This window comes from Rhinoderma darwinii, chromosome 10 (genome assembly GCF_050947455.1).
Source record: "Rhinoderma darwinii isolate aRhiDar2 chromosome 10, aRhiDar2.hap1, whole genome shotgun sequence".
NCBI classification, from domain to species: Eukaryota; Metazoa; Chordata; class Amphibia; order Anura; family Rhinodermatidae; genus Rhinoderma; species Rhinoderma darwinii.
In genome coordinates, this window is record NC_134696.1 from 66,207,557 (window position 1) to 66,222,204 (window position 14,648).

General features: G+C 41.5%; 1 protein-coding gene across 2 annotated transcripts in view; it reads left to right on the forward strand.

Annotated features, from left to right (window-relative positions):
* LOC142662106 (C-Jun-amino-terminal kinase-interacting protein 3-like) overlaps positions 1–14,648 on the forward strand; it is a 381,524-nt gene that overhangs the window by 37,479 nt on the left and 329,397 nt on the right. For both annotated transcript variants that reach the window (XM_075840017.1, XM_075840018.1), the window contains exon 2: positions 12,016–12,136. In XM_075840017.1, coding sequence (XP_075696132.1) covers positions 12,016–12,136 — 121 coding nt within the window. The remainder of the gene's footprint in view (positions 1–12,015; positions 12,137–14,648) is intronic.

Genomic DNA, 14,648 nt, shown 5'->3' on the forward strand with positions numbered 1-14,648 from the left:
AAAAGAGTAAATTTCACCTCTACTTTGCTCTAAATTTCTGTGAAACACCTAAAGGGTTCATAAACTTTCTAAATGCTGTTGTGAATACTTTGAGGGGTCTAGTTTCTAAAATGGGGTGTTTGATAGGGGTTTCTAATATATGGGCCCCTCAAAGCAACTTCAGAAATGAACTGGAACCTAAAAAAATAAATAAATGAGGCAATACTTCGCTTCTTACATTATACTGATAATGAGCCGTGCCCACTCCGAGATGACCCCAGTTTTGACCGTTTGTATAAACGGAGACCCCTATTAGACCGTTCCAGTGCCCGGTTTTCCCAAGCATACACCCCCGAGAAGTGTTTTTCTATTGATGAGTCCCTGGTACATTTTAAAGGGAGGGTTCAATTCCGCCAGTACCTGCCAGGTAAGAGGGCAAGGTATGGCGTGAAGATGTATAAGCTGTGCGAGAGTGCATCAGGGTATACCTACAGGTTTAGGATATATGAAGGAAAGGCCACCCCCAAACCAGACTGCATCCTGGACTACAATAGGTACATGGGAGGGATGGACTTGTCAAATCAAGTCCTGAAGCCCTACAGCGCCATGCGGTGTGGTATAAGAAGCTGGCCGGGCACATCATACAGATGGCTTTGTACAATGCGTACGTGCTACGTCGATGTGCAGGCCAGAGGGGAACTTTCCTGGAATTTCAAGATCTAATCTTTAGGGACCAGGAAGGGGGGGCACCCAGTACTTCTGGAAGCGAGGCCACACGCATCGTACCAGGGCAACACTTTCCAGGAGAAGGTCCCCAAACCGGTGGAAAGGGAAAGAGTCAAAAGAGGTGCAGAGTCTGCTATAAGAGGGGGATAAGGAAGAACACAATATACCAATGTGACACGTGTCCCGGAAAACCAGGGCTCTGTATAAAAGATTGTTTTAAAATGTATCATACATCCCTTGATTTTTAATTTACCCTGATGCACTCCGCACAGCTTACCCCCCTCATCTTTCCCTTCTGAGCCCTGCCGTATGCCCAGGCAGATGATAACAGCCACATGTAGGGTATTGTCGTACCCAGGAGAACCCACATTACAATTTAAGGGGTGTATATCTCCGGTGGTGCATGCTGGGCACACTATATTGGACACTGAAATGGCATATACATATATAAAATTGCAAATCTCACACTGCACCATCTGCTGCGCATTATCTTTTACACAGTACCTGTGGGGTCAAAATGCTCACTACACCTCTAGATGAATGTCTTAAGGGGTGTAGTTTTTAAAATGGGGTCACTTCTCGGGGGTTTCAACTGTACTGGTACCTCAGGGGCTTCTGCACACATGACTTAGCACCAGAAAAGCTCCAGTAGGCCAAATGGTGGTCCTTTCCTTCTGAGCCCTCCCATGGGCCCAAAGGGCAGTTTATCACCACAAATGGGGTATTGCCGCACTAAGGACAAATTGGGCAACAAAATGGGGTATGTTGTTCCTTGTGAAAATAAGAAATTTTGATCAAAAATGACATCTTATTGGAAAAAATATCATTTTTTTCATTTCACAGCCCAATTCAAATAGGTGCTGTGAAAAAACTGTGCGGTCAAAATGATAACAAAAACCATAAATGAATTCCTTGAGGGGTGTAGTTTCCAAAATGGGGTCACTTCGGGTGGGTTTCCATTGCTTTGATACCTCTGGGGCTCTGCAAATGCGACATGGCATCCGAAAACCAATCCAGCAAAATCTGGACTCCAACAAACACATAGCGCTCCTTTCCTTCTGAGCCCTCCCATGGGCCCAAACGGCAGTTTATCACCACAAATGGGGTATTGCCGCACTAAGGACAAATTGGGCAACAAAATGGGGTATGTTGTTCCCTGTGAAAATAAGAAAATTTGATCAAAAATGACATTTTATTGGAAAAAATATCATTTTTTTCATTTCACAGCCCAATTCAAATAGGTGCTGTGAAAAAACTGTGCGGTCAAAATGATAACAAAAACCATAAATGAATTCCTTGAGGGGTGTAATTTCCAAAATGGGGTCACTTCTGGTGGGTTTCCATTGTTTTGATACCTCAACGCCTCTTCAAACCTGGCATGCTGCCTAAAATATATTCTAATAAAAAAGAGGCCTCAAAATGCACTAGGTGCTTCTTTGCTTCTAGGGCTTGTGTTTTAGTCCACGAGCGCAGTAGGGCCACATGTGGGACATTTCTAAAAACTGCAGAATCTGGACAATACATATTTAGTAGTGTTTCTCTGGTAAAACCTTCTCTGTTACTAAAAAAAAATTGAATAAAATTGAAATTCAGCAGAAAAAATGAAATTTGCAAATTTCATTTCCACTTTGCTTTAATTCCTGTGAAATGCCTGAAGGGTTAAAAAAACTTTCTATATGCTGTTTTGAATACTTTGAGGGGTCTAGTTTTTAAAATGGGGTGTTTTATGGGGGTTTCTAATACATAGGCCCCTCAAATCCACTTCAGAACTGAACTGGCACCTTCAAAAAAAGGCTTTTGAAATTTTCTTAAGAATATGAGAAATTGCTGTTTATGTTCTAAACCTTGTAACGTCCAAGAAAAATAAAATAATGTTCAAAAAACGATGCCAATCTAAAGTAGACATATGGGAAATGTGAACTAGTAACTATTTTGGGTGGTATAACCGTCTGTTTTTCAAGCAGATGCATTTAAATTCTGAAAAATGCTATTTTTTGTAAATTTTCTCTAAATTTTGCAATTTTTCACAAATAAAGACTGAATATATCGACCAAATTTTACCACAAACATGAAGCCCAAAGTGTCACGAGAAAACAATCTCAGAATCGCTTGGATAGGTTTAAGCATTCCGACGTTATTACCACATAAAGTGAAATATGTCAGATTTGAAAAATGGGCTCTGAGCCTTAAGGCCCAAACTAGGCTGCGTCCTTAAGGGGTTAAGAATGATTAACAGGAGAAGCTACGGCAGCCATCTCAATATCAGAGACACATCCTAATCTATAGAAGTTTAATAGCCGACTATAATACCAGTTCAGCGGTATATCAAAAGGAGATACACATCCATACCAACATGATACTTGAAAGCAGTAGACTATCCGAATATAAGCAAGGAGAACATCGGCTCTAATGTTACTCGGGATATACAGGGATGATAGGAGGTATTATACAGGGATGATGGGGGTTATATACAGGGATGATGGGGGTTGTGTACAGAGATGATGAGGGTACATGGATGGTGGCTGCTCCAGCTATCACCCCCATATATAACCCCCATCATCCCTGTATATATCAACCATCATCCCTGTATATAACCTCCATCATCCTTGTATATACCAGCCAGGCTGGTATATACAGTTATGATGCGGGTTATATACAGTGATGATGGTTGATATATACAGGAATGATGGGGTTTATATACAGGGATGATGGGCAGTCCAGCCATCATCCCTGTATTAACCCTCATCATCCCTCTTTAAAGCAGCCATTATCCCTGTATAACTTCAGAACGGGATACATAGGAGAGGTGTGCTTGCTCACCCTCTCCTCACACGCAGGCAGGCTTCTTCTGTTCCTGGAGGGCATCGTTAGGAAGCGTGCACTAGCAGACATGCCTAGCGTGCACGCATGTCTGCTAGCTTGAATGACTGTGGGGCCGCTCACAGTCATGGTGTCACGAAGCGGGTTAGTGGACCCACTAGACCGTACCACCGTAGCGGGGAGGCAGCTGGCCAAACAGGAAACCCCAGCAATACAATGTCCCGCACAAGGGTACCTGGATAGTCCAGACAATGGCCGAAGCTCTGGCACAGATAGAGATGGGTGCAGCAGATAACGCCAAACGTGGCGGATGACACAAGTGACGCAGGTTGCGCCAGACATGGCGGATTCCTCAGGACGTGGCGGATTCCTCAGGACGTGGCGGATGACACAGGGCGTGGCGGATGACACAGGACGTGGCGGATGACAAGACATGGCACGACTCTTCTATAGGCACAGGACGGGAAACAGGAACAGGAAACTAGGCACGGTTAACAACTGGAACGGGAAACACTAAGGGACCATTTGCCAGACAGACTGGGTAAACTAACAATGCTCAGGCAAGGGTCAGAAGGCCTGGGGCCTTCTTATAGACCAGGAAATCGTGGCAGTTGATGATGATGACTATTTCCTTTGTTGCCTTAAAGGGCCAGCGCGCGCACCCTACGGGACACAGAAGACCGGAGCGGAAGTGAGCGCTGGCCTCTCCTAGGAAGGAGATGGGGACCAGCGCTCACGGATCCATTTTTGTGGGCGTCGGGAGGTGAGTAAACTAATTAGTCATTTTTTCCAAGCTGAACAAGCCCAATTTCTCTAGTCTTTTATTGTAAGCGTCTCCTCCCATCCCATTTAACATTCTAGTCGCCCGCCTTTGAAACCTCTCCAGTTCACCTATATCCTTTTTGCAATGTGGAGCCCAAAACTGAATTCTATATTCAAAATGTGGCCTTACAAGGGATTTATAGATGGGTAATATTACATTTGAATCACTGGTTTTATACACCCTAAAATCCTATTTGCTTTTGCGGCTGTTGCCTCATATTGGGTGCTGCTGCTTAGCTTATTTGTTACCAGAATACCCAGGTCATTCTCTTGTTCCGTTATCCCTAGTTTTATTCCATTTAATGTATATGAATTAATGCTATTATTGCGTCCTAAGTGTACTACTTTACATTTATCAACATTCTATTTCATCTGCCATGTTTTTGCCCATGCTGCCAGCTTATCTAGGTCTTTCTGTAATATTTTATAGTCCAGCTGAGTTTTAAGTATCCTACAAAGTTTTGTATAGTCAGCAAAAACGATCAATCTCATCCACAAGGTAATTAATAGAGAGATTAAAGAGGCTCTCTCACCACATTATAAGTGCCCTATCTCCTACATAAGGAGATTGGCGCTATAATGTATGTGACAGTAATGCTTTTTATTTAAAAAATACTATCTATTTTCACCACTTTATTAGCGATTTTAGATTTATGCTAATGAGTGTCTTAATGCCCATGTGAGCGTGTTTTTACTTTAGACTAAGTGGGCGTTGTACAGAGGAGTGTATGACGCTGACCAATCAGCGTCATGCACTCCTCTCCATTCATTTAGGCAGCGCATAGGGATCCTTTTAGATCGCTATGTGCTGTCTTATACTAACACATTAACAATACTGAAGTGTTTAGACAGTGAATAGACATTCGACGGGATGTCTATTCACAATCCCTGCACTTCGTTAATGTGTCTGTGGTAGTTACAGTAGAGCAAAGCGTAATCTCGTTGTAACCTGTCATCTAGAGTGTAATCTCGCGAGATTACGCTTTCTCCGCTGTAAGTACCACAGAAACAGTAACGAAGTGCAGGGATTGTGAATAGACATCCCGTGGAATGTCTATTCACTGTCTAAACACTTCAGTATCGTTAATGTGTTCGTATAAGACCGCACATACTGATCTAAAAGGATCCCTATGAGCTGAAGAAATTAATGGAGAGAAGTGTATGACGCCCACTTGGTCTAAAGTAAAACACGCCCACTTGGGCATTAAGAAACTCCTTAGCATAAATCTAAAATCGCTAATAAAGTGGTGAAAATAGATCTTTTTTTAAATAAAAAGCATTACGGTCACCTACATTACAGCGCCCATCTCCTTATGTAGGAGATAGGGCACTTCTAATGTGGTGACCAAGCCTTTTTAAAAAGAGTTGGGCTTAACACCGATCCTTGTGGAACCCCACTGCTGACTTGTTTTCGGTGCGGTTTTCCCGCGGACATAAAATCTAATGCAAGGACCGCAGGCGAATAATGCTTGTAAACTAGCGCAACAGGTTTTTTTCTGTCTCCCATTTATTTCAATATGAGGTCAGAGGCAGAAGCTGGTCCAAGAAAGGACACGCTGCTTTTTTTTTTTCCGCGAGCGGCCAAATCCGCCCGGGAAGAAGACACCTCTGCATCACATTGTAATCAATGCAGGGCAATTTCAGGAATTATATGGAGCGGATTCCGCTCCAAAAATCTGTATGAACAGGGAATTATGTCTCTTGTTTTTTAGTACTTTATTAGCACCTTAGTAATGGCAGTTGTCTGTTTGACGACGTCCATTACTAAGAAGGGGGTTAGTGCTAGCCAGTAAAAAGGCTGCAACTAACCCCCCATTATTATCCCACCACCCTCCGCCACCAGGGGTATCTGGAAGAGCCTGGTATAATCCGGTACCCGACCATCTGTAGCGATGGGCGAGCACAGGGGCGGCCGCAGGCTGGTATTAGGCTGGGAATGGTAAAAACAGTGGCCCTTCCCATCCTGGTAATGCTAGGCTGAAGATGCTTAATTGTATCTGACTGGTTATGAAAATGGGGGGGACCCCATGCCATTTTCGTTAATTATTGATTTAAAAAAACAAAAAACGGCATGTGCTCCTCCCCATTTTTATAACTAGCCAGATACAATAAAGCAGCCCCAGCCTAGCATTACCAGGGTGGAAAGGGGCCGTGGTTTTTGGCCCTTCCCAGCCTGCGGCCGCCCCAGTGCCCGACCATCACTACAGATGGTCGGGTACTAGATTGTACCCGGCTCTTACCGATAACCCTGGTGGTGATGGGTACCGGGATTACTGCTAGCCTTTTTAATGGCTAATACTAAGCCCCACCTTAGGCCCCATGTACACAACCGTAAAATCGACCGTAATTACGGTCCGTAATTTACGGGCCCATTCGTTTCTATGGCCAACGGACACCTTCCCGTATGTTTACGGGAGGGTGTCCGTGCCGTAGAAACCTGCCGAAAAAAATATTAAATGTCCTATTTTTTTATTTTACAGACTGTGCTTCCATATTTTATAATAGGAGCACGTCCCTAAAAACGTCCGGCTGTCCACGGCCGTCTGCTGCCGGCCGTGCCCATAATTACGGGCACGTTCGTGTGCATGAAGCCTTAGTAATGGACGTCGTCAAACATACAGCTGCCATTACTAATTCGCTAATAAAGTATTAAAAACTACACAGAGATGTAAGAAAATATTTTTTTTTCTCCACCCCCCACAAGACCCTCGTTAACCATTTAAAAAAAACAAAAAAAAAAAAACGTAGACCATTGCAGTAGTCCACCGAATCTACGATGTAGTCCAATAGGTCCAGTGGAACCTGAAAAAAAGTTAGTAATATGAAAATATGTACCCCCCCCAAGCCTAGAACTATACCTAATAATAAATATATATGAGATTGATAGATAGATAGATAGATAGGTATGAGAGATGCATACGCACACACACCTTACCTGCAGTGTGGCCGGTCTCCAAAATGGCGCCGGCTTTTCCCCTATAAACCAGCTTCTATGCTGGTCATCCTGAACTGCGCATGCGCAGTTACAGAGCTAGACGGCAGAAGCACAGGACATGCGAACGGGAGCTGTTCGTATGTCCTATGGCCAGTAGCTGGCATATTTCATCTGTGTATGTGTCGTGTAGAGAAAAAATATCAGCCCCCAGTTAAGTAAAAGAAGTTTAAATAAAATAAAGTGAATATAACATTTTATTATATAAAAACACAGAAAATTAATAATAATAGTAAAAAAAATAAATCATGATTCCTTTCCTTTAAGAGGGCCAATAATATCAGATTTTTTCTTTTTGGCATTAATGTATTTATTTTAATGTTGTATTTATTTTAATGTTAGCGATTTTCTGTAGATAACTTTCCTAACTTGATTTAATTTCTACATTTTCAATGGATATGCTTTTGCTGAGCCCTCAGCCTTCAATGTTTTGAATTATTATATTCAGTAATTCCCTATTCATAAATATAGGTCTCCTTTTACTCCTAGACATTTTGTTACCAGTGCGTATAAACTTACTACACGATTCATGTAATATATCTTTAAAAACTCCCCATTTATCTTCAGTATTCCTATTTACAATTACATGATCCCAGTCAACACGACTAAGTGTTTCCATCCGTTGATAAAAATTTTCTTTCCTAAAACTCCAGGTTTTTGCAGCTCCCCTTCGTACTGTTTTATTTAATATTTTATTAGAACTTACCATATTGTGGTCACTATTGCCCGAGTGCTCCCGACCTCCACATCTGATATTGTGTCTGGTCTATTAGATAACACCAGATCCAGCACGTTATCCCCTCTGGTTGGTTTATTAACCAACTGAGTGAAATAATTATCTTGAATTGTGTATAAAAACTCGCGGCTTTTAGCACATCCAGCGGCCTCCATGTCCCAATTAATGTCAAGATAGTTAAAATCCCCCATAATAAGGACCCCATTATTATTATTTACTACCTTTTCTATTTGTTGCAACATTTCATCCTCCTCTATGGCTATTTTTATTATTTACACCATTATTATACCCTCTTATTATGCCCTGATGTACTCTGCACAGATTACATGTGCCCCCACATTATAAACTGAAATACCAGTAAAACTCCAAACAAAACTACTGCCAAGCAAAATCCACGCTCCAAATGGCGCTCCTTCCCTTAGCCATACACTGTGCCCAAACAGCAGTTTACGTCCACATGTAAGGCACTGCCATACTCTGGAGAACTCGCTTAACAATTTATGGGGTAAGGTTCTCCAGTGGCACAAGCTGGGCACAACATATTGTGCGGTGGAATGGCATATCAGTGAAAAAGTTGCAATTTTCACTTTGCATCATCCAATGCCTATTTCTGAAAAACATGTGTAGGGTCTAAATGCTCACTACACACCTTAGTTTCTAAAATGGGGTGACATTTTTTTTCGGGGTATGTCACGGGTTTTACAAATGCGACATGGCGTGCGCAAACCATTCCAGCAAAATCTACTCTCAAAGTCAAATACGACTTATTCTTTTTTCGGAACCCTCCCACATGTCCAAACAGCAGTTTATACACACATATGGAGTAATACCATACTCGGGAGACATTTCTTTACAAATGTTGGGGTGCATTTTCTTCTTTATACCTTCTGAAAATGAAAATGTTGATCTAAACTACATCTTATTGGAAAAAATGTTGTGTTTTTTTTTTTTTTCACGACTTAATTCTAATTCAACAAAAAACTTTGGGGTCAAAATTCTTACTATACCCCTAGATTCCACAAGCGGATTAGTTTCCCAAATGGAGTCACTTTTGGGGTGTTTCCACTGTACTACTACTACAGGGCTTCTGCAAATGCCACATGGCGCTCAGAAAGCATTCCAAAAGCCAAATGGTGCTCTTTTTCTTCTGAGACCTACCATGTGTTCAAACATCAGTTTATGACCACATTTGGGGTTTTGTCGTACTCAAGAGAAATTGCTTTACAGATGTTGGGGTGCTTTTTCTCCTTTAATTCTTGTGGAACTTAATAAAAAATTGTTAAACCTCCATTTTATTGGATTAGATTTGGATTTTTATTTTCACTGGCTACTTCTAATCATTTCTGCAAAAAAGCTGTGCGGTCAAAATGCTCACGATACCCCTAGATCATTTCCTTGACGGATATAGTTTCCCAAATGGGGTCACTTGTGGGGGGTTTCCATTGTTTTGGCCCTTCAGGGGTTTTGCAAATGCGACATGGCCTCCACAAACCATTCAAGCTAAATTTGAGCTCAAAGTCAAATGGCGCTCCTTCCCTTCTGAGCCCTACCGTGTGTCCAAACAGCAGTTTATGACCACATATGGGGTATTGCTTGGGAATAAATTGTTTTACAAATTTTGGGATTCTTTTTCCTTTTATTGGGAAAAAATATATTTTTGTAATTTTTACAGTCCAATTCTAATAAAATCTATGAAATACCAGTGGGGTGAAAATGCTCAACACTCACCTAGAAAAAATTCCTCGTGGGTATTTTTTTGGGGTGTTTCTTTTGTTTTGGTACCACAAGACCTCTTCAAGCCTGTCACAGTGATTAAAATCTAATCTAATAAAAAGAAGCCCCCAAAATCCACTTGGTGCCCCCTTGCTTCTGAGGCGGGTGTTTCAGTCCAATAGCACACTAGGGCCACATGGGGGATATTTATAAAAACTGCAGAATTTGTGTGATACGTTTTTAGTTGTATTTCTCTGGTAAAACCTTCTGTGTTACAGAAGAAAATGGATTAAAAATTAATTTCTGCAAAAAAAAAAAAAAAAATGAAATTTGTTAATTTTACCTCCTACTTTGCTTTAATTCTTGTGAAACGCCTATGGTTAAGAAACTTTCTAAATGCTGTTTTGAATACTTTGAGGGGTACAGTTTTAAAAATGTGGTGTTTTATGGGGGTTTGTAAAGTATGGGCCCTTCAAAGCCTCTTCAGAACTGAACTGGTCCCTGAAAAAATAACCTTTTGAAATTTTCTTGAAAATGTGAGAAATTGCAACTAAAGTTCTAAGCCTTGTAACGTCCTAGAAAAATAAAAGGATGCTCAATAAGCAATGCCAATCTATAGTAGATATATGAGAAATGTTAACTAGTAACTAATTTGTGTGGTATTACTATCTGTCTTAGGGCCTGTTCACATCACCGTTTGCTTTCCGTTCCGTGAACCCCGCAACGGAAAGTGAAACCACAGCTTCCGTTTCAGTCACCATTGATATCAATGGTGATGGAAACATCGCTAATGGTTTCCGTTCCTCACCATTCCGGCAGGTTTCCGGTTTCCCGACGGAATCTATAGCAGATTCGACAGGCCCTAAGACAAGTAGATACATTTACATTTCTAAAAGTGCTAATTTTTGCAATTTTTCACTACATTTTGGTGTTTTTCACAATTAAATACTGAATGTATCGACCAAATTTTACCAGTAACATAAAGTCCAATGTGTCACGAGAAAACAATCTCAGAAGTGCTTGGATAGATATAAGCATTCCAAAGTTATAACCACATAAAGTGACATGTCAGATTTGAAAAATGAGGCTCTGTCAGGAAGGTCAAAATTGGCTGCAGCTAGAAGGGGTTAAAAATCACCTAAATCATTGTTTTATTAAGAAAACAAAAATAGAATTTTAAAAAAATTGATGTTCAAAGGTGCACAAAGGCTTTAATGATTAAAGAGGCTCTGTCACCACATTAGAAGTGCCCTATCGTCTACATAACGTGATCGACGCTGTAATGTAGATTACAGCAGTGTTTTTTTTTTTTTTTTTTTAACTATCAATTTTGACGGTTGTGACCTATTTTAGATTTATGCTCTTGACTTTCTTAATGACCAGCTGGGCGTGTTTTTACTTTTTGACCAAGTGGGCATTGTAAAGAGAAGTGTATGACGCTGACCAATCAGTGTCATACACTTCTCTCCGTTCATCTACCCAGTACATAGTGATCTTACTAGATCATGATGTGCAGTCACATACGCCCACAATTGCTTTACTGAAGTGTCTTGAGAGTGAATAGACATCGCTTCCAGCCAGGACGCGATGTCTATTCACAATCCCGACACTTCGGTAACGTTTGTGTGGGACTTAATGACAGCCATTCACTTCAGGAGAGAAAAGGCTGCAATACCTGTGAATCGCCGCTAAATGGGTGTCGACGACTCATAGTGAGCAAGAAGAAATTAAGGGAAAGCGGCGCTCGTACGGGCTCTGCGGCCCCTTCAAAACAGCTGATCAGCAGGGGGCCTGAAAGTCGGACCCCCGACCCATCGGCTATTGATGGCCTATCCTTTTTATTGTCTGGAAAACCCCTTTAATTTTCCTGTTCCTGTTTAGTAATAATTTTCGCTTCAATATAGAAGGAAGAGTGATCCAGCGCTGATGTTAGTTTAAAAGGGAAATGAGAGTCCCATGTTTATTGAAAAAATTGTAAAAATTGAAAGGGAGACGCAGTCCCAAAGTGCAAGTAGTCAGGGTATATACCCAAGCCTATCGTCTTCCTTCTATATTGTTGTTCTATACCGCGGGCCGTCGCGGGGATCCGATTGACGCTGCTGGAGACGCAGACCGGTGAGCTGGAGGTTCTCTCTCAATTTTCGCTTCACTCATATGAATCTTGGATATGGTTCTGCTTGCGGTATGTGTTTTTATAATCTGTATTTCTATTGGCCTTCCTTTTCAGAGATGTATGGAAATGGAAGATGGTATTGAACAGGAAAGGAAACTTTTTAAAGCCAATTTTCTAAATCTGGAAATTCAAACTAAGAGCATGGAGATGAAAGCCCGATGTTGTGCGGATCAGAGTAAGTACCATTATTAATGAAAATCAGCGCGCCAAGAACTAATACCCAAAGTCAAATGATAAACTGTAACTTGAAAAGGAGTCCCAAGATCTGAAAGCTAAACAGAAGATAAAATTAATAATAACTAATACTAATAAACACAATTTGATTGCCCATTGGATTTCCCTAGCCCCAAAGTATGTCTTAGTGGCAGTCCACTGTTTTTTTTAAACCAGAAGAGGGAGCTGGTCCTTGATATTCATGAGCCGCTGATTGACAGCGTTCTCACTATGCACTGTATATCATCATTGGTGGGAGGGCAAGACTATCCACTGTACATTAATAGGGGCAGCAGGACATCAAGTGCATTATATAAAATCTAATGATCATTGAAATATAAGCAATACAGTGATGGATTCCGGGTCTCTATCACTACTCTATCTCTGTCATTCTCTTTAATCCACCAATTCTTGTTATAGTTACAGTCCTGGGTATGAATAGATCATGGAAGAAATTTCTGTATTGACCTTTGATATATTTAAACATAGTTATTAGGTCACCCCTCCGCAGTCTCTTTTTCTAAACTAAATAACCCTATTTTGGTAATCTTTCTGGATAATGCAGTCCACACATTCAATTTATTACTTTAATTGCCCACCTTAAAGCCCGCTCAAGCTCTCCTATGTCTTTCCTGTACCCATTATACAGTCTGACTAGTGATTTGTAGAGTGGTAGAATTATGTTCTCATCAAGTGCATCTAAGTACCCCATGATCTTTTTGGTTTGACCACAGCTGCCTGACGCTGACTTCTACAGTTATGTTTAAAGGGTAACTAAATTTAAAAAAACTTTTGACATATCATTATGACATGTCAGACGTTTTGATTGGTGGGGCTTGGAACACTGAGACCCCCGACGATTGCTAAAACAAATTGGCAGAAGCGGTCGGGTGAGCGATGTCACTCTTCGGGTTCAGCTTTTGGTGTAAAGCCCATCGAGCGGTGTATGGGCTCAATAGAAAGACCTTTTTCATGTCCGTTTTATCAAAAGTTTTTTCATTTAAAGTGCATTACCTTTCCTTGATCATTTAACCACATTTGCCACTTTTCTGTTCATTCCTTCACCTTATCCAAATTCATTTGAAACATGTGATCATTTGTAACGTGATCAGGAACTCCCTTTCTATTCCAAATGTCTATACAATTGACATGGGAGTGTTATAACGTCACACTTGTTTCACATATGCTCCACAGCAGTGGCAGAACTATTGCTATAGCAGCCATAACAGCTGCTAAGGGGCCCGTAGCTTGAGGGGCCCCGTGCTGCCCGGACCATAAAGTTTAGGACGCAGTTACAGTTGAATACTATGTCTGTCAGTCACTAGGCTAAGGCCGCTTTAATCCTGCAGCCTATAAGGTTCTGGGACAGGATCCCTGCACAGGCTGGCACGATTATGTCACTGGATCACGCCGACCTACGCAAGTATCGCATCTCTGCGTCTCATATTCTGATGAGGAGGCTGTGGAGCAGCTTCGTTGGTTGCGGGAACAGGGCCAGGGGGGTGCAGATTTTTTGTTTTTGTTAGACACTATCTACAAAGGTGGGGGCTGTGTGGCACTATCCACAGGAAGACTGTGTGTGGCACTATCTGCAAAGGCAGGGGGGGGGGGGTAGATGATCTACAACTTGGTGCGCGCTAGCTGTATTTTTACATCCTACACTGAACTGATGTTCATTGTTTGGTGGATGGGGCTTGTGGGGTGGGGCGTTGGTTGTGGGGGACCAGGCCCAATTAAAAGTTTGCTATTGGGCCCAGTCTTTCCTAGTTAAGCCCCTGCTCCACAGTGTCAGAATTTGGTCCCACGTTAAATAGCTTTGTCAACCTTTGTATTGTATTTAAAAGGGTTTTCTTCATTATAAACGGAAGCTGATTTGAGCGTGGATCTGTCTGCTATTAACCCCAGCGATCAGCTATTCTCACTAGGGGAGCGACTTCTGGCCAGGCATTCCCCTGCAGCTGCCCTTTTAGTAAAAACTAAAACAAAGATTCAAAAATTATATAATCTGTTCATTGGAATATCATATCGTTCATCAGGTCACTATTTATAGTGCTACTGCAGATGTAAAACAAAGAAAAAGTAACAAAAACGAAGTCTAAGTGGAGTTACCTTTTAACCACTTGGGGACATGTGCAGTCTGCCATACATGTACATCGGCAGCTGTATATTACAAGTGATACTCTGCTGCAATGGCCGGGATCAAAATAATGCTCTGTTTTGGGCTTGCTGGATTAAGGGATTTGTGATCAAGTGGAGTTATTAAACCAGAGTTAAAAAGGGGAGTTAAAGTCCCTGTAAGTATTCTTCTTTACTTTTACTTTTTGAATTGTTCACTATTTTTTGTAACTGGTATAATGGACAGCAAGATGGGAGGTTTTCTTCAGTGCACAGTCTGCCATATGTATGCACGACTGGAGCCGGCGTTCCAGGGTGAATACCTCTGTGGCAGATGTGAGCATGTTGTTCACCTGGAA